Raw genomic sequence first — 20,315 nt, forward strand, 5'->3', positions numbered from 1 at the left:
GGTCAGGAGTTTGAGACCAGCCTGACCAACACGGTGAAACCCTGTCTCTACTAAAAATGCAAAAAAGAAAAAAAAAATCAAATAAACAACAACAAAAAGCATTAGCCAGTGTGGTGGCGGGTCTGTAATCTCAGCTACTCCGGAGGCTGAGGCAGGAGAATTGCTTGAACCTGGGAAGCGGAGGTTGCAGTGTGCTGAGATTTCACCACTGCCCTCCAGTCTGGGCAACAGAGCTAGACTCCGTCTCAAAATCAAAAAACAAAAGAAAACAAAACAAAACAAAAAAGAGAGAGAGAGAGAGAAGAGTAAAATTAGAGCCAATAGGATCTATGGACTGTACAGTCCACAGTGCACACTCTTCCTGTCCCCAGCTGCTGGGGGCCCACAGCCAACAGCTCTGGTCCTCCTGGCTCAGGCCCAGCCACCTCCTACTGGCCGTCCAAGGTGGCACTCCCCGGGAACTGCCAGGGCCTCTACTCTTCCTGTTCATTCTCCAGTCACAGTGGCCTTCCTCTGCCCCCTCAGATTACCGGGAGTTCTTAAAGAAGGGACTGTATAATTGTTGCTATGTCCCCACCTAGTGCTGGCCAGGCATTTGATAATTGTGCTTTAAATGAATTAACGAATGACTGAAAGAAAATACCAGTTTTATATGTCACAAGCTCAGAAAACTTTATTAACTTTATATTCCTGTAGCTATAGGCAAAGTGCAAACCTTTTAGTTGGCCAGTCAAGGCCTTTTATGCTTTTATGAACTGCCCTTAACCATGGGTCTTAACCTACTTTTTTTTTTTCCAAGATGGAGTCTCGTTCTGTTGCCCAGGCTAGAGTGCAGTGGTGTGATCTCGGCTCACTACAACCACCACCCGGATTCAAGTATTCTCTTGCCTCAGTCTCCTGAGTAGCTGGGACTACAGGCATGCGCCACCCTGCCCAGCTAATGTTTTTGTATTTTTAGTAGAGACGAGGTTTCTTCATGTTGGCCAGGCTGGTCTCAAATTCCTGACCTCAGGTGATTCGCCTGCCTCGGCCTCCCAAAATTCTAGGATTATAGGCATGAGCCACCACACCCAGCCTTTAACCTACCTTTCTGACTCATCTCCCTCTCTCCGTCCTGCCTGTCCCACCACCAACTGCACCGTGGTCTCAGGTTCACTGTGCCACCAACAAGTCTTGCTCTTGGCGCCAGCTTCTCCTGCTCCTCTGAGCTTCTCCTGCTCCTCTGGGCTTCTCCTGCTCCTACTCTGTCTCATACCATCTCAGCCCATCTCCCAAAGCCCCTTCCTCTTTGGCCTCTTCCAGGTTGTTCTCTCTGACTCTTATCTGCACTGTCCTTTCCCTTTCTGGGGTCATCAACCACACCAAGGTCTTGGTGGGTTAACTCAGTGTGACCTTGTCTGCTTCTCCAATTATATCAAAAACAACCTGTGGACCACATCCTGGGGGGTCCTCCTAAGTGCTCCCCACGTCTTTCCGCATGGCTTCTGAAGGGTCCAAGGTCTTGTGTTGTCATGTGCCTGTGCTTCTGCCCACTCCTCGGGTGCTCACAAGGGCAGGGCTGCCTGGGTGAAAGTACAGCTCCTGCAGCTGCAGGAGAGGGAGTTCAGAGGTAACAGGAGAGGGAGGCAGCCACGGAGGGTGACACCCACTGATGCATTTTTCAGTCCAGTGAATGCAGTCATTTTGGATTTGTGAGAATCGGGACCCATGTTACTGCCGCTATCTACAGAGGTCTCACAAGGTTGTCTGTGCTAGCAAGTGAGTGATTAGCAAAGACGCACTCCCGTGACACATTATGTTGAAAGTGCCATCATCAGAACCACACCACAGGGCAATGGTTCTCCAGCAACAGCAGCCTCGGGGAACTTGAGAGAAATGCAGATTCTCCGGCCCCACCCCAGACGGAAGAAATCAGAAGCTCTATGGGTGGGGCCAGGAACCTGTGCTTTAATCAGCTCCTCAGCTGATTCTGATTCAGGCTAACGTTGGGTGTCAGGTGAAGGGTGGGCAAGGTTTGGAGGCCCAAGCATTGGGAGGAACCTGCCCTGATGGTGTAAATAGTGTGCTGTGGGAGGTGCATTTGGGGTGTTATTCTGCTAACTGACTAACATCAAATCCAGTGGGCCAGCCATGCAGCTTGGGGCCTTTCAGAAGCGGGGTACTGCATGAACCCTCCTTTAACCCTCCCTACAATGTGATGCCACAGGAGTGCATGCACCTGTTTCAGAGATGAAGACAGGAGGCCCTCATGGGGTCATTTGTCCCAAGCCATCCGGGTTGTCAGTGGTGTGCCTGTGGGTGGTGGGGCCCCGGCTGGAGATTAAGGCTAAGTATTAGGGTTCTTGAGAGAGAGAACCAATAGTATCTGTCTGTCTACACCTATCTAGATAGCTAGATGAGAAGGGATTTGTTGGGAGAATTGGCTCACACATTTGTGGGAGGCCAAGAAGTCCCACCACTGACTATCTGCAAGCTGCAGACCCTGGGATGCTGGTGGTGAGGCTCAGTCCGAAGGCCTGAGAATCCAGAGGCCATGGGTGTGAGTCTTGGAGTCCAAAGACTGGAGCGCCTGGAGTTCTGATGTCCAAGGACAAGAGAAGAAGAGCACCCCAGCTCCAAGAGGGAGAGACACCAACTCGCCTTTCCTCTGTTTTTGCTCTCTGCGGGCCCCCAGTTGATCGGATGGTATCACTCACATTGAGAGTGGATCTTCCCCACTTATTCCACTCAGACTCACATGCCAGTGTCCTCTGGAGACACCCTCACAGACCCCAAAATAATGCCTCATTAGGTTTCTGGGTACTGCTTTATCCAGTCAAGCAGACACCTAGAATTAACCATCATGGTTGGGAGGCTGGAGGAGGACTGGGCACTGGGGCCAGGTCGCAGAGGAGCTGGAGTGAAGGGACACAGATCTCACCTTCACCCACCAGTGACCCTGGGTACCCCCTTTTAGGGGGCACTGCCCGTTACACAGGTGCTCGTAATTGTAAAGGGTGTTTCAAATGTTTATAATGGCAGGTTTGTCATAAAGGAGTGTTAGCTGCAGAGAAAATGTTTCTGGCATAGCGCAGTGCTGAATAGACTGTTAATAACTAGTGGGAAATGGATGAGGTTTGGGAAGTGACCGCTCCAGGTCCAGGAAGGTCGCTCCTAGCTGAGCAAAGGGCATTGGGCAGAACTCACAGGCCTTCCCCAGGGCCCAGAGCACGGGGCTCTGGAGAGCAGGCTGCCTGCTGGGAAAAAATCAGCAACTTATCTGAAGGGAAAAATGTGGCTGGCAGATTGTTGGCACAGCAGAATAGGTTAAAAACTAATTGGACACACATTGCCACGTCACTGGTCAACATGTCCTTGTTCTGAAAGAGGAAGGAAAAAAGGCTGAGGCCAACTGAACCTGCCAGGAGGCTGTCCATCTGCCTTATCGTCTCCTCTCGGGAGAGCTGGGGCTGGTTCTGGGATAGGACCCACCTAGGGGACCCCGAAGGATATCAGAAGAAAGATCTGGAAGCGGGGGTGCAGGATACCCAGAGAAATATGAGAAGTCATCAAAAACCCAAGGGATGTGAGCCCCTGCCCTGCCCTTCTTCCTGCTAAGAGGCTGGGGAGACGCCACAGTTTGTAGCGAGTGGACCATGAATGCTCCTTTTCTCATGAATGGAATCAAATTCACGTCTTGCTTTTCCAGGTGTTCTGTGTGGCAGGAGGAGGAACTGTCAGGCAAGAAGATAAAGTCTAGCTGAGTCTGAAGGCTGAGGCCCAGAAGGAGATGTGATAACTTTTTCTGGCAACCAAGGGTCAAATAAAGAGAAATGAGAGGAGGAAGCTGCAGCTCGGGGAAGCCAGCACCCCAGCAATACTGCTCCCTGATTGGAGGAAACTTGTATTTAGCAGCATGACAGGAAGCTACCAAATGGCTTTAGAAAGGTTTCCTGGGAAGCCACGTCTGTAATCCCAACACTTTGGGAGGCAGAGGCAGGTGGATCACCTAAGGTCAGGAGTTCGAGACCAGCCTGACCAATATGGTGAAAACCCGTCTCTACTAAAAATACAAAAACTAGCCGGGTATGGTGGCGTGCACCTCTAGTCCTAGCTACTCCAGAGGCTGAGACAGGAGAATTGCTTGAACCTGGGAGACGGAGGTTGCAGTGAGCCAAGATTGCGCCACTGAACTCCAGCCTGGGTAACAGAGCAAAACTCTGTCTCAAAAAAAAAAAAAAAAAAGAAAAAGAAACAAATTCAAAATTAAAAACCAAAGAAAGGTTTCCTGAGTCAGCACTCAGAGCTGCATACTTCCTGAGTACTGCGACTTAGCTCCTTGTCCTTACTGGGGATGCCACTGTCTTTAAGAAGGCTTCTGCCTCCCCTTGGCCTGCCTGTCATTAGCCAATGCTGGATATCACCACTCAACAGCATGGCACTGAGTTCCCTCAAGCCTTGAGATGGCATAGCTCTTTGGCCATAGGGCAGCTACTATGAGCAGTGATTTAGAAGTTTGGAGCCACATAGAATAGTCACAAGATTCTCAGCCTGTCATGTATTTGAGAGAGCTGTTTTTAATTTTGGTACTTAAAGCCCAGGCACGGAGTAGGACATTACATATTGATACTGGAAGGGATGATATTAACCTGGCAGCCCAAACTTTTCTAATAACTCCCGCTGCCTCCTGGCAGACACAGCCCAAGAAAACCAGCTGCCCTGGGGATTGTCAGGCTAGGTAATTAACGTGTGATGACACTCCACTCAAAATGATTTGGCGACTAGTGGAAAAAGTAAGATATAATGCTGAAGCTCATATCAAAGGCACAAATTGGGTAGATTAGGTGGAATTGCTGGACTTTCTAGGGCCTATTAGGTTCACTGGGAAGCGGATGGTGGGTTGGTTTCTGTCTAGTTTCTTCGATAAACGTGACCAGGCGACCCTGGCCCAAGATATTTCTGTGTGCCCTGCCTGATCCTAGGCACTCTCTGTAAAACTTTAACTTAGGTTCTCTGGCTACAAGATAAAACTCTCCACCCCCGGAGACGAGGATGAAGCCTGACTTCTAGGTGGTGTTGCTGATACTACAAGTAGGAAGACAGCGACGTTTCTAAAAGGAAGAGAGAAGTGCAGGGAATTTTTTTTTTTTTTGAGGTCCTTCGCTTTTAGGGACAATGCCCTCCGTTGTGCCTCCAGTGCCTGAGCAGGGCACTGACCCGTCCTGTGAAGCAAGACCGCCACCTCCTGGGTTGGATGAAGGGCCACTGAGTATTATCTGCCTGTACGGATCATCCTGCAGATCTGTGTATTTCTTTCTTCCCGCTCAGTAGGTCAGAGCTGGTGAGTACAACGGGATCTTACCAGATGGCTTTTCATTTTTAAACTATCCGTTCACAGGGCTGGCAGTTAGAAACCCCTAACCTTGCAGCCTCTGAATGTAAAAGCCCAGGACACCCCCAACCCCACCCCCTGCTGAAATGACTTTGTCCTCATGTTCATTTTGATGTAATTTTCCTTTTCTTGAGCTTTGGTGGTGAAGGCAAATGTGGCCAGCACAGAGAAGGCAAACGCCAGTCTCCCAGGACCTGGTCTCACACACAGCCAAGTGGACGCTTGGGTCCTCTTCCCAGGGAGGAGCTCCTCCCTCCCCTTCCCTTCCTTCCTCTCCTCCTGCCTTCCCTCCCTTCTGTCTTCTCTCTCCTCCCTCCCTCCCTTCCTTTCTTCTTTCTTGAGTCTGCTAAGGGCTATGATGGGCTTAGTCCTGAACCTGAAGAAACAGTCCAAGGTGAATGCCCTCTTCCCGTCAGCGCTGTGGATGTTTCTCTAGGGTCTCACCTGACCCTGCATTTTCTAACCCGGCCCTTCTCTCTGGCTCCTTCAGTAACATTTACAATATTGAGAAGTGAAAGCTAACCATGCTCACTGAAGCATATAGATTCCACCCCAACTCCGAGCCCTTACATTTTCACAGTTCCCAGGGAAGATCTCTGTATGTGGGAGACCCTTGGAAAGACAGAACCTGGGATGCGGGCTGGTTTGCTGCAGAGCCACACCCTGGCAGGTGGAAGTGCAGTTTTACCTCCCACTCCAGATAAACTTGAACCCGGCCCTCCTGCAGGCACTCTCCACTGCGGAGCCAAGCCTCCCTGTCACTCACTGCGTCACATGCCGCATCCAGGCATCTCTGCGAAACAGGGAGTTGAGATACTTGGTCATGTGCTGATTCCATAGATACTTTACAACCATTTGTCATGAGTCTTTGAAAAGAGAACCAGAGCTGGCCCATGAGCAAGCCAAGTGCAGAGGTTTCCTCAATCCTTATCTTCTGACAAGAGGTCTTACTTTAGTTTTTATGAGATTGTCACTAGAGTTGTCTTAGCTGTGTAACCTCTGTCCTGACTGCAGGAAGGATCTGAGTAGCTGTGGCCGCCATGGCCTGATGGGAGATGGAAGGACACAGGGAGATGGCGGCTGCAGGGAGGGTCCACCCCCTGGTAACACTCCCCAAAGGCTCTGGATGGAGAGGTCTGCCACGTAGGCTCTGCTCCAGAGTAGGAAACACGGTGGGGGATTCAGCCCCTACAACAGGGTCAGTTGGAGAAGAAAGCTAGCAGCAATAAAATAAACACATTCTCATCACCCAGCTTGGCAGAGCAAAGGAGCAAACTGCAGTTTGGCACAACTCTGTACAGACCGCCAAATTCAAGTTTTCTTTTAGAAACTCAGTTTTGCCAACTTGTCCTCTGAAGGCAGGGCATGCATGTGGGAGGGCCGGAGACTCACCCAGGGCGTGGCAATGTAGACATCGCCTGGAGGTGTCCTGTGGAGGGTCACCTATTAGACTGCAAACCTGGAAGGCCACTCTAAGCCTGGGGTGTCAGAGGCAGCATGAAGGTCCATTTTTTGAGTGTTTTCAGATGAGCAGGTAATAGGTGTTATGAACACGCCAAGCGTTCTCAGTTTGCCTGACTTAGCTTCTTAGGAGAGTCCATTAAGAATAACCTTTACCGTTATGTCTTTAAGTATATTTAATACATTCACCTATTTTTTTTTTTAAAGTAAGTGATCATGCCTCATCAAACAGTAATGAAGCAAAGGCCTCAAGCCAGCTTATCGAAGAAACATAAATCAAGGTCCTAAATCACTTCACTAATACTTGGGTAGGAAAGTTGAAACGGTATGTGCTTCTTGGTAGCTGTGATTCTAATTTTCTCCAAAACTGAGTTATCTGCCATCAGACAAAATTTGCTAACAGCCTCACTCATTACTACAGATTCATGTCACTGCTTGTGCGAGATGCTTGCTTTCCTTTTCTATGCTCACAAAATCGCAGCCTTGGGCAATTAATCCTGATAACACCAAGAGAGACCCAAATACTTGCTATATCATTTAATGACTCTTGGCAGAAAGGAAAAACACTTCACTTGAACATGGTATTATAAAAATATGTATTTCACTCACTTTCATAGGAAATTTAACTATTTGGTGAACTGCCTTTGTATGTTACCTGATTTTCATTTGCACTTAACGATTTGTCTTAAAGACGATACATAAAAATGAGATGAAAATATACAATGTTCCCCATAAACCAAGATTTAATCTTGGAGATTAAATGTTGCCCCAAGTGAAATAGCTAAATTCAGTGGATTTTAATTACTTTTGTCCCCATGGGCTCCCTCCGCCACCTTAATTTCTTCTATTTTCCCCTTAGGTTGCAATGATTAATTTGCAAGTTTGGTCCCATACTATCCATGAAACTAAACAAAACATGTGACAGCCGAGATGATTCAATGCCACCTTTTGACTAAGCAGGTGAAGTGTCCTTTTCAATGCCAGCCTGTGCCCACGACCTGGCACGAGGGTGGAGGTGGGGATGTCCGACAGCCCTCTCAGCGGCCACCTGCTTCCATGCCCTTGGGCCATGGTCCTCCTAGTGATGGGCTTGCCGGCGTCTTGGGAGGCAGCTCCCATCCCCTACTTTCCACTCTCACATTGTCCTGAAACCACACTTTCTTGACTCTGAATATAACAGCAGCCCATGGATTCCTTTTCATAGGGCAGCAGCAACTTACCAGGATACATGTTTTCCCTTGAATGAATCCCGAGGTCTCGGAAGCCACTCCTCCCTGCCCTCGATTTCTCTAATAGCTCTTTTGGGTGCTGAGACTCTAAGTGTAAAGCTTAACACTCACCCAGTGGAAGCAACAGCCTTACTAAAAGCCTCCTTAATGTTGGCTTAGACAGGAAATGGAAATGGTCTGCGTTATCCATCCTTTAAAGCATTTCTAGTGCTCAGCCTCCATGAAATGGATTGCTTATAGAGAGATAATGGCTGTTCTATTCCTTTTTAAGTCTGTGAAAAATGTCATCCTGGTTAATAGGGTGATTAAAACTCTTTATGCTCCAGGAGATAAATGTGATTATGTTTGTCATATTCTACCCAAGATAAAGACAGCAAAGAAGGCAAACTTGAAATTCCATCACATTTCCTCTCTTCCATATCCAGGGACATTCAGAGCTCAATACACAGATGGTACGTCTCATAAAGAGTAACATTATCTGTTAAACATTTTTCCTTTCCATTAACCAATTTAACAATATGCCTCTGGTACAAAAGGAATAGACAAATGATGAAATCCACTGATATTCAAGTTCTGACTGTGGAAAACACCACTTGAGTCATACTGCTTGTTTTCTTGTTAAATTTCCATCTGTGCGTTACTTCACTTTTGCTTTTAAGATGCAGTTAGAGCCGAAGCTCATTTCCTCTTCTAGGGAATTTGTCCCTGCCAGCCTCCCCTCTGCAGGGGATTCATCGTCATTCTTATGGGAGTCGCCCTGCCATCGGTCAAGGACAGCAGAGGTGACGTATAAGGGTTTTGCAGACACGAGGCATGCCACTCTAGTATTCGGACACTCCTTCAGCAACATACATCTAGGCCTCCTCTGCGCCAGCACTGTGGGAAAGCAGCGCCCCCGCCAGGGCCCCTGGCTCCTTCCTAGGGCCTAGTTGCCATCCGTCCGACGTGCAGCAGCCCCTGCAGTGGTGCTGACACCAGTTTACAAGGCCCTGAGAGGGGTCCCCACCCTTAGGGAGGTTACAAGGCAGGAATCCATTAAATAGAATCACAGTTAACAATGATGTCTCCTTTTAACACTCCAGACAGGCGGGCAAGCCTCCTTTCTCCACCCAGTGGAGGTCTTTAGAAACCACGAGGCATTCTCCATCTACGAAAAATAAAACCCAGATTCTAGCTGTAAACAGTTTTAGGTAGTGCCCATTCTTTCCTCCCCCCACATCAGACGGGTAAAGTGCACCGCTGTAACAAGGTTTGAGGGCCATCTCATGCACAAGCTTGGAAACCCACATTTATGAAGCACAAAAGGATCAGGCAGTGCCCACTCTATTCAGGGGACCTAGATTCAGACTAATTGTGTGGATGAAAACCTGTTCCTTTAGCTCCGGCCTTTCCTTCGTTTCATTCAAAGGCTACAAATTTCTTCTCAGAGGAGATTTAACTACAAATGAAAGGCCGGTGAAGAGTTGTTGCTACCTGCATTCACTGACCAATTTCACAATCCTTTCCTTTCCGTCTTGGATTTTTAACAGATTACATATGAATTCCAGATGCTGATTACACCTGTTTCATTAACAAAACAGCAATTTTAATAGGGTAACATGGTCTAGAGAAAAGTATTACATTATGTACTTGTCGTTTCATTTAAAAATCTCCCTTAGAATAAAAGGTTTCGTGATAACAGAAATTTCAAATGTCCTTTCTTAAACCTGATTGCTAATTAGAGCCTAGGCAAGTAGGAAGAAACTGCACAACTGATATTTAACTACAGGTTATTTCTCTGGACATACTGACATATTAAAGTATTTCTCTCCTTGAAAATATTTTAAAATGCAATTGCAGTAAAAATAATTGCATGAAGACATTATTCTCCATCTGTTTTTTTGTAGGAGATTGTGGAAGACATGAGGGAGTTGGGTGTGCACATAGAATTTACCCTAACAGCTTCATTAGGGAGGTGGTACCAAATACTTTACATTGGGACTCAGTACTCAGATGACTTTCTGGTTAAAAATATTGAAGACAGGCCGGGCGTGGTGGCTCACGCTTGTAATCTCAGCACTTTGAGAGGCCGAGATGCGCAGATCACGAGGTCAGGAGATCAAGACCATCCTGGCTAACATGGTGAAACCCTGTCTCTACTAAAAATACAAAAAAAAATTAGCCGGGCGAGGTGGCAGGCGCCTGTAGTCCCAGCTACACGGGAGCCTGAGGCAGGAGAATGGCGTGAACCCAGGAGGCGGAGCTTGCAGTGAGCCGAGATCGTGCCACTGCACTCCAGCCTGGGCGACAGAGCGAGACTCTGTCTCAAAAAAAAAAAAAAAAAAAAAAATTGAAGACAGACGACAATTGGGCTCTTTTTACTTTGACAACTGAGACAAAATGACAAACTGTCAATGTTCAGAGATCCAGACCAACTTCTCAAAAACATATTTTTACCCCTGATATCATCATTACTTTACCCCAACTGTGCCTTTTTGGGTGATCACAACTCATTACTGGCTTTTTGTTTTAAGTATAAGAATTTATAGGGCCTTCATGAGAGGGCATCAGGTAAACTAGCATGCGTGGGCTCGCTGTAAATCACAGACCACATGAGGACACGAGAGCCACACCCACTTCCCACCACACAGGACTTACCAGGTGACTGTCACTTTGTAGTCTGGCTAATCAGAATAAGACTTCCAAGTTCTGTCACATACTGACAAGAAAGGCTCTTAAAACTCCTTTAATTAAGACACATTGCAGTACTATTGCTATCAGGGGGTCTGTTTTATATTTTCCTATCATACTTTTATTATAAACTTTTTTTAGGTATGAAACTTGGTTCAACTATTACAAACAGAATCATTTCCTGTGGGATCCCCTCCATATAAGGAAGTTATTCCTGTAATTACTATTTTTAAATAGTCTTCATAACTTTGGGGAAACTTTACCCTCCACCAACACGCACGCACATACTCTCCTGTGATGAGAAGGCCGAATGCTATCCAGTGCACTGGTTCAGTCAGCAATCTGCCCATGTTCCTAGAGAAATTAGTCCCAGTCCCTTTGCTGTTATGGTATCTCTGGAGCCACCCCTTTCCATAACAAGCATTTTGAAATTCATCCATGTTCATCTCATTTGGATTTCAATGTTTCCTCCCACTCAACAGCCGATTCGGAGTTCTTGGGAATTGTTGGAAATATTGATTGCATTTTACTGCGAAAGTCTTTCATCTAAAAGAAGAAAAATAATTAGTTATCAAATATTAAAAGAAGGAGAAAACAGCTATTAGAGATGGCGCCTTTCCTGACTCACTAGTACTTTACCGCTCACAGGTACAGAGCTAAGGAACATTAATAAATGATAGGGACTATATATATTCTAGGTATCTTGAAAGAAAAAGAAGTATACTTCCTTTCTTCTTCTGAGTATAAATTTATTATTAAATAACATAAAACTTCACTCTTAGCTAGACATGGTGGCTCACACCTGTAGTCCCAGCTACTCGGGAGGCTGAGGTGGGTAGACTGCTTGAGCCCAGGAGTTTTAATCCGGCCTGGGCAACACAGCAAGACTCCATCTCTTTAAAAACAAACAAACCAACCACTCTTAATCTGCAAGGCAACATGTCCTAAACTGTCAACCCTCCATAATAATTATTCCCTCCCAGAAGAAGAGTGTATTGTTGGCTTTCATATATAAAGATGCCGTTGAGGATGGGATTTCTTTTTTTCTTTTTTTTTTTTTTGAGACGGAGTCTTGCTATGTCGTCCAGGCTGGAGTGCAGTGGCGTGGTCTTGGCTCACTGCAAGCTCCGCCTCCCGGGTTCATGCCATTCTCCTGCCTCAGCCTCCCGAGTAGCTGGGACTACAGGTGCCCACCACCATGCCTGGCTAATTTTTTGTATTTTTAGTAGAGATGGGGTTTCACTGTGTTAGCCAGGATGGTCTTGATCTCCTAACCTTGTGATCCGCCCACTTCGGCCTCCCAAAGTGCTGGGATTACAGGCGTGAGCCACCACGCCCGGCCGAGGATGGGATTTCTATCTGAATAAATAAATATGATTAGGTCATTCAAAGCTAGAATTTTCACAGGGAGAAATGACAGAGAGAAGAAATTTAGTAGGAGTTTAGCAAAGAATAAATCAAGGAATAGTAGATAAACTGGAATGTTCTTATGTGCCAGACAATGTTTATTTGTTTGTTTTAAATCTAGGTAGGAGTTTTACAAGCAGAAGTTGATTTGGAATCTAAGAGTCACAGCAAGGGAACAAGAGATTTTTTTTTTTTTTTTGAGGCAGGGTCTCACTCTGTCACCCAGGCTGCAGTGCAGTGGCACGATTATGGCTCACTGCAGCCTCAACCTCCCGGGCTCAAGTGATCGTCCCACCTCAATACCCCCAAGTAGCTGGGACTACAGGCATGTGCTAACTTTTGCATTTTGGGTAGAGATGGGGTCTTGCTGTGTTGCCCAGGCTGGTCTCAAACTCCTGAACTCAAGCAATCCTCTGACTCCGGCCTCCCAAAGTGCTGAGATCATAGGCGTGCACCACCGCGCCCAGCCTAAGAGATCTTAACATGCAGTGTCACACAGTATTACAGTTTACCTGGAACACCTGGGTCCACCTAAGGTCTACAACCCCATAAGGTGGGAACACTAACTTACGGAAGTTAGGTGATCTTTACGCTGGACAGTACTAGTAATACACTCTCTGATTCATCCTGGTTAATCTATACGGTCCTCCTACAAAGATATTTCAGCAGCACCACAGCACTGCCTTCCAATTTTTCCTCATCAGCCATCTGCCAGTCATATATTCCTAAGGTTAGAGATCGCCTTGATCAGGTTTGTGAAGTACCGTGGACTCATCTGCAACATGCAAGTCATTTCTTAGAGTGGTTATTTTGAGAATCGGCTAATATTTCTTTAACATCGATGCTTATTTATTTCAATTTGAGGCTGAATCTTTACCTTGTTTCCAGATTCAGGGGTTTGGGACTTGTAAATCCTAGGCCTTTACTCCTAGCACTGTGGCAAACTGTAGCACTGCTGTCAACAACATGGACTCTGTTCAAATCCTAGCTCCACCACTTGGGAAAGCTGCTTACTCTATTAAGCCATAGTTTCCACATATGTAGAATGGAGACAGTAATTACCTGCTTAAAGAGTTGTGAGAATTAAGGATTAAGGGAGATGATACATATAAAGCACAGCGTCTAACACATGGAAAATGCTCAATATACATTAGCTATTATCATTGCTGTATTATCGAAATATGCGTGCTGTATTGCAAGAACAAAGCTCACATGAATATAAATATTATGGAATGTCTGTTAAGTATATTACTTTATAGCAATATATCATTTTAGCTTACATATTCTGTCACTGGAAGATACGGAAGGTCTTCTTCTGTATTATATACTGTCTGTATCTGTGCCAGCCATCTCAGTGTTCTGGACCCAGACACTCATCTTGAAGACACACAGCTCATGGATGTCTCTCCCCCACTCCCTCTTCCATAAAGAATTAATTGCTTTGTCCAAAACATTGTTATCGCTCCCACTGAGGAACTTTGCATAGACTTTTGTAGTTGAAAAACAGACATCTCTCTGGCCAGGGTTGGCACTTTGCTGCCTGGTTCTTTCTCTTCACTCTTCTGGTTGAACATCTTTTACAACTAAGCCGGATGACAGTTTTCAAATGGGATGTCAGACAGCCAAGACATGAACCAAAGCATTCACCAGTCTGCCTTCCAGTGGTCCGGAACGTGGTCAGCTGCTGACAAGGGAGAGGCTGGGAAATGCAGGTGAGGCCAGGGGAGGAGAGCAAGAGTTACGTTTTGCTCTCCTTCAGCAGGGTTACGTTTTCGTTTCCTCCTTTTGGCCTGATTGCTTTCTTTCCTCTAATTTCTCAAATATTAAATTATTTACTCGTGCCCAGGGTCATGGCAACTGAATCACTAGAAGCACTCAAATCTGCAAAGTAACTAACTAGGAATAGACAGATCTGAGATGATGGAAAGGAATGGAGAGGGGTAAAGGGTACCATCTATCCCTGTTCTCTAAGTTTACAGCTGTGGAAATGGAAATTCAGACATTTAAGATATAAACAGGGCCTCAAGTGGTTTTAGAGAATGGGCTCTACAGAAGGCTTTTCAGCGCATACTGTTCATATTACATGGATAGTAGACGAAAACCTTCACATAGTTTCCACCTATATCAATTTCTGATATGCAGTTCAGAAAAGGTGTTGGTTTTACCAAGATTCTCTACACAACAGAACATTTCCCTTTTTAAAGATGTGCTTGAAGAAAGATTTAGGGGTTGAGTACATTGAAGCAAATTTGGTTATAAAGTAAATGTACTGAATTCCTTGATAATCACAGCTACTGCCATAGAACTGTTCCTCTGCCCTGTACCCCAGAAGTCTGGTGAGGGGCTATGCTGGGAACTAGAGTACCCATCCAGCAACTCCGTTTTACTCCCAAGCATTTTCCAAACTGTAGTTCTCTCTTTTTTCCTCTGACCAGGGAAAATTTTCCTATGCTATGGATAACAGGGTTACCCTTCCAAGCAGTGCTGTTGTGCCCTGCACACCTCCAGGGGGTGCTTTCCAAAAAACTAAGACATGAGTGGGGTGTGGTCGCTCACGCCTGTAATCCCAACACTTTGGGAGGCCTAGACGGATGGATCACTTGAGGCCAGGAGTTCGAGATCAGCCTGGCCAACGTGGTAAAATCCCGTCTCTACTAAAAATACAAAAATTAGCCAGGCATGGTGGTGCATGCCTTTAGTCCCAGCTGAGGCAGGAGAATTGCTTGAACCCAGGAAGCGGAGGTTGCACTGAGCCAAAAGCACGCCACTGCACTCCAGCCTGGGCCACGGAGTGAGACTCCATCTCAAAAGAAACCAAAACCAAGACATGAATGGTACTCCCCAGTGCCATGGGCCCACCATCCTCATCTGTCTAAGACATAAGTGGTACACCCCAGTGCCATGGGCCCACCATCCTCATTTCTAAGCCCCAGTGCTTTAGTGTCCAACAGTGCTGCATTGTAATAGTCACAGGAAGTACCACTGTCTGAGGTAGTAGTGCTCAAATGGAGTGTCATGACAAATGGAAAATGTATTACGAGTATTTTGTCACAAATATGGACGTTCTGTAGATATAATGGACTTTTTAGATATTAAAACAGATTCAGGATTATGCTTCTAATAATGTTATTCTCATTCACAGTTCAATAGCTTCTTGAAGGGTCATATAGCCAGCAGGCCAGGAGTGAGGTCAACCACTGATGTCACTTAGAAAGTCCTTACTGTATGCCAGGCATATTTCTCACTTAACCCTCCCAACAATCAAGTGGGACAAATATCATCCCTCCTTTAAAGATATGGTGATGGAAGCTCAGTGCTCAGTGCCATGGCTGGTAAGAGCAGATCCGACCGCACAGCCCATGTGTTTACTCTGTATACTGCTTGAATATGCACAGGGGACACTCTGCACATTTACCATGCATGTCTCGGTAGGGGAAAAACACTTGAAAACATTTGGTCTAATACACAGTGTGCTGACAAATTACTTAAAAGCCTCAGGTTACGTCCCCAATTTAATTAATTTCAGAAAATCCTTAAGCATCAATTCCAATAAATAGACAGTTGTTGGAATTACAAGCTCTCAGGTTTGAAATGTTTTTGCTATTGTCTGGCAAATTTAGCTATGTCTTCGCTTGCTGGTGCAGGACTGTTACCGACCTCAATGCTAGGGGCAACAATGATGACAGTTCTATAGGATCTACTGATGAAAAAACCTTTGGATAATGTCAATAATTACAGAGTCAATGGTAATTTTCAACAATCTGGTAATTCAGCTTCTTCATAAAATACAACAGAATAAGACTATATAAAACTGGTAAAAAAGGAGATTAAAAAGTATAGTTAGGTTGTAAAAATGTTACTTGAACAGGAAAAATATCTGCCATTTCGGATCACTTACGTGTCAGGTACTGGACAAAGCATTAGGCTATTATTTAATCTTCATAATTCCATATGGCAGAAATTATTACCACCACTTTACATATGAAAAACCAAATGTCAGAGAGGTTAACTTGCCCACAGAGACATGCCTTATGAGTACAACTGCCTGGCTGATGCCCAGACCTCTCTGATTCTGGGACCTAGAAAGACAAAGTACCCTGTAATTCTACCCATTTACCAGCTTTCACTAAAAATTACATAAAAAGCACATATGCCTCTTGTAGTGGTGGCCATTTTATTTTGAATGGTATGATATACATTCACGCATAGCCAGTACTCATCTATTTTTGCATACAGGGCAGTTATACTTCCCCACCTCCCTGAAGTTAGGTAATCATGTGACTAGTTCTGGCTAATGAAATATGAGCAAAAGAATGTGTGTCACTCCCAGGCTGAGCACTTCATCGCAGGGGTTCAACTCTCTTTCCATAGCAATAATGGAAACCTGTATTGCTATGGTGGTGCCAAAGATCAGAGCAATCTGAGGTGCTGAGCCAGCATGCGAAGCATAGCTTTCCTAGAGAGCTGCTGAAGCCCACGGGGGATTTACACAGGTGAGAAACAAACCTTTGTTATTTTAAGCCACAGACTTGGAGACTATTTTTTACTGCAGCATAACCCAGCCTACCCTAGCTGGCAAAGATGGTGAAGAGAATTATAAAATAGACTTAAGGCATGCTCTGATGCCCTATAATAGTACACTATATTTGGCTAAAACACAAATAAAAACTCAAAGGCTGGATAAGAGGGTGCAGGTATTCCACAGTTGAGCTCTCAAAAGTTCTTAAAACCGCCTAGAACTGAACCACCACTCTTCCCACTTTCAAGGAGCCCAGCACATCAGTGAGTCCATTACATGACACTGCTTCCTGAGAAATCAACATTTCTAGATGTTTTCAACAAAGCAGTATGGGAGTTCTGGTCAGGGTAGAAAAGGGTCAGTATTTTGGAGGATCACCATCTTGTTTGATAAAATTCAACTAAGCAGGACTGGCCTGGTTTAGAGGGCAGATACTGATATTTTCACTTTTGACTAGTTTTGTTGCTATCCACATGGATCCTGAGATGAAATGTATTTGAACATACCATATTATTTAAGTATTCAGCTGCATTAGGAAAGCGAATGTGAATTTTTACATCTCAGTGTTCCATTTTCTAAGCTACTAATACTATCATTTAGGTAAATGTCAGACAAACATTTTTACTTTCTCCCCAACTTTCACTGTATCAATGCATAAAGTCCAGAATCTGTAGTAAAGTCAATTGATTTAAAAATACAAAGCAAACATGTAACTTTCTGAGAAATACAATCCCTGAAATAGGCATCAAAATGGCCAATTTTTATGATAGTAATTAACAATAAGGCACAAATTCAAAAGCAAAAGCTTTCTGTAAACATGAAATAAACTGAACAGCAGGAATAACCCGGGAACCTCTAAGAGCCAGGGCCACTCTGAAGCTAAGATCCAGCCCAGGAAGAACAATTTCTAACGTGCTTCTTGATTTAATAATGTGCTAACAGGTCAGGTTTGCAGTAGTAATTCTAAAATGATTTTCACTCAGTCAGGCTTTATTTTTAGTAACTGTAAAAATTTTTTTCTCATCAAATTCAATAAAACATTTACTTAAAAAAATTTCTGATGACAACAGTGGCATGTGTTTAACATAGAAAACTTGGGAAATATAGAAAAATACAAGAAAGAAAACTAAAATCACCCCTTATTGTACCATCCAGAATAAAAACAGTATTATTAATATTTGGTATATATCCTTCTAGTCTTTGGTTCAGTGGATAAACCTATGTAAGCAGCAGAGATGTTCTGGATGTGGGGAATACATAACAGACTTACTTTTCCTACCTACTTCCCACTCCATTTCCCCTGCCAACTTCCCAGAGGAAAATGAGATTTGCAATCAGCGGAAATCTCTGAACTGTCTAAACACATGAACTCGGTCATGCTGACAAAGAGCCACAGGCAGTAAAGGTCAGCAGATTTCTACACCCAGGCCGGGAGAATGAACGCAGATGGGGATGCCCTGCTGCTTACCTGCACCGTCTCCAGTACGCTTAGGAGACTACATTTCTGGACTTGGTATTTCATTTTTTAAATTTTTATTTAAGTTGTAGGGTACATGTGCACAACGTGCAGGTTTGTTACATATGTATACATGTGCCATGTTGGTGTGCTGCACCCATTAACCCATCACTTACATTAGGTATATCTCCTAATGCTATCCTTCCCCGCTCCCCCCCACCCCACAACAGGCCCCGGTGTGTGATGTTCCCCTTCCTGGGTCCAAGTGTTCTCATTGTTCAATTCCCACCTATGAGTGAGAACATGCGGTGTTTGGTTTTTTGTCCTTGCAATAGTTTACTGAGAATGATGGTTTCCAGCTTCATCCATGTCCCTACAAAGGACATGAACTCATCCTTTTTTATGGCTGCATAGTATTCCATGGTGTATGTGTGCCACATTTTCTTTTTCTTTTTTTTTTTTTTTTTGAGAAGGAGTCTCGCTCTGTCGCCCAGACTGGAGTGCAGTGGCGCGATCTCGGCTCACTGCAAGCTCTGCCTCCTGGGTTCACGCCATTCTCCTGCCTCAGCCTCCCGATTAGCTGGGACTACAGGCGCCCGCCACCATGCCCAGCTAATTTTTTGTATTTTTTAGTAGAGACGGGGTTTCACTGTGTTAGCCAGGATGGTCTCGATCTCCTGACCTCGTGATCTGCCCGCCGAGGCCTCCCAGAGTGCTGGGATTACAGTCTATCATTGATGGACATTTGGGTTGGTTCCAAGTCTTTGCTATTGCGAATAGTGCCACAATAAACATACGTGTGCATGTGTCTTTATAGCAGCATGATTTATAATCCTTTGGGTATATACCCAGTAATGGGATGGCTGGGTCAAATGGTATCTCTAGTTCTAGATCTTTGAGAAATCGCCACACTGTCTTCCACAATGGTTGAACTAGTTTACAGTCCCACCAACAGTGTAAAAGTGTTCCTATTTCTCCACATCCTCTCCAGCACCTGTTGTTTCCTGACTTTTAATGATCACCATTCTAACTGGTGTGAGATGGTATCTCATTGTGGTTTTGATTTGCATTTCTCTCATGGCCAGTGATGATGAGCATTTTTTCATGTGTATGTGGGCTGCATAAATGTCTTCTTTTGAGAAGTGTCCATATCCTTCGCCCAGAATCTTTGTAGATTCTGGATATTAGCCCTTTGTCAGATCAGTAGATTGCAAAAATTTTCTCCCATTCTGTAGGTTGCCTGTTCACTCTGATGGTAGTTTCTTTTGCTGTGCAGAAGCTCTTTAGTTTAATTAGATCCCATTTGTCAATTTTGGCTTTTGTTGTCATTGCTTTTAATGTTTTAGACATGAAGTCCTTGCCTATGCCTATGTCCTGAATGGTATTGCCTAGGTTTTCTTCTAGGGTTTTTATGGTTTTAGGTCTAACATTTAAGTCTTTAATCCATCTTGAATTAATTTTTGTATAAGGTGTAAGGAAGGGATCCAGTTTCAGCTTTCTACATATGGCTAGCCAGTTTTCCCAGCACCATTTATGAAGTAGGGAATCCTTTCCCCACTTCTTGTTTTTGTCAGGTTTGTCAAAGATCAGATGGTTGTAGATGTGTGGTATTATTTCTGAGGGCTCTGTTCTGTTCCATTGGTCTATATTTCTGTTTTGGTACAAGTACCATGCTGTTTTGGTTACTGTAACCTTGTAGTATAGTTTGAAGTCAAGTAGCGTGATGCCTCCAGCTTTGAGTAACTGCAAAATTTAGGGAAGTTTCCTTTCCCTGCCGAACAAACAACAGTAACTATACCACCTCTGACTGTCAAGCCTCTTTCTAAAAGCTTTCTGCATTATTGCATTAAACATTTTATAACAGCTACCATCAGATCACTATTTTCATATCTTAACTGAATGATCCTGCTTTACTGGTGTGCACACATACACGCATGTGCACATGTACACACATGCCCAACATGCAGCTGTAGTCCCCACTTCATGCCTTTTTAACGACCCAGCTGAAAGTCTGTCCCAGAGGAAATGAAGGCGGTCTCAAGATGGATCCATTATAAAAAAAACTTGTATGTACATACCTTTATTACATTGTAGAGGAAGTTACCACTTTTTTACAGCATATAAATGAACACAGGTATAAGCCAGCAAGAAGAAATAGCATATATCTAATGAAAATAATCAGAATTTCTAGAACACAATAAA

The 20,315-nt window shown here is 44.7% G+C and overlaps 1 protein-coding gene and 1 pseudogene across 1 annotated transcript in view; both read right to left on the reverse strand.

Annotated features, from left to right (window-relative positions):
* Positions 1–9,277: 9,277 nt before the first annotated feature.
* On the reverse strand, positions 9,278–9,369 carry LOC114677920 (small nucleolar RNA U13; annotated as a pseudogene).
* Positions 9,370–10,770: 1,401 nt separating this feature from the next.
* The window catches only part of TMEM242 (transmembrane protein 242), a 32,958-nt gene continuing 23,413 nt past the window's right edge, over positions 10,771–20,315 (reverse strand). Inside the window, exon 4 of the mRNA XM_015137063.3 lies at positions 10,771–11,277. Within this exon, the coding sequence (XP_014992549.1) occupies positions 11,179–11,277 (99 nt within the window). The 3' untranslated portion in view covers positions 10,771–11,178. The remainder of the gene's footprint in view (positions 11,278–20,315) is intronic.

Source organism: Macaca mulatta, chromosome 4 (assembly GCF_049350105.2).
Source record: "Macaca mulatta isolate MMU2019108-1 chromosome 4, T2T-MMU8v2.0, whole genome shotgun sequence".
Lineage (NCBI taxonomy): Eukaryota > Metazoa > Chordata > Mammalia > Primates > Cercopithecidae > Macaca > Macaca mulatta.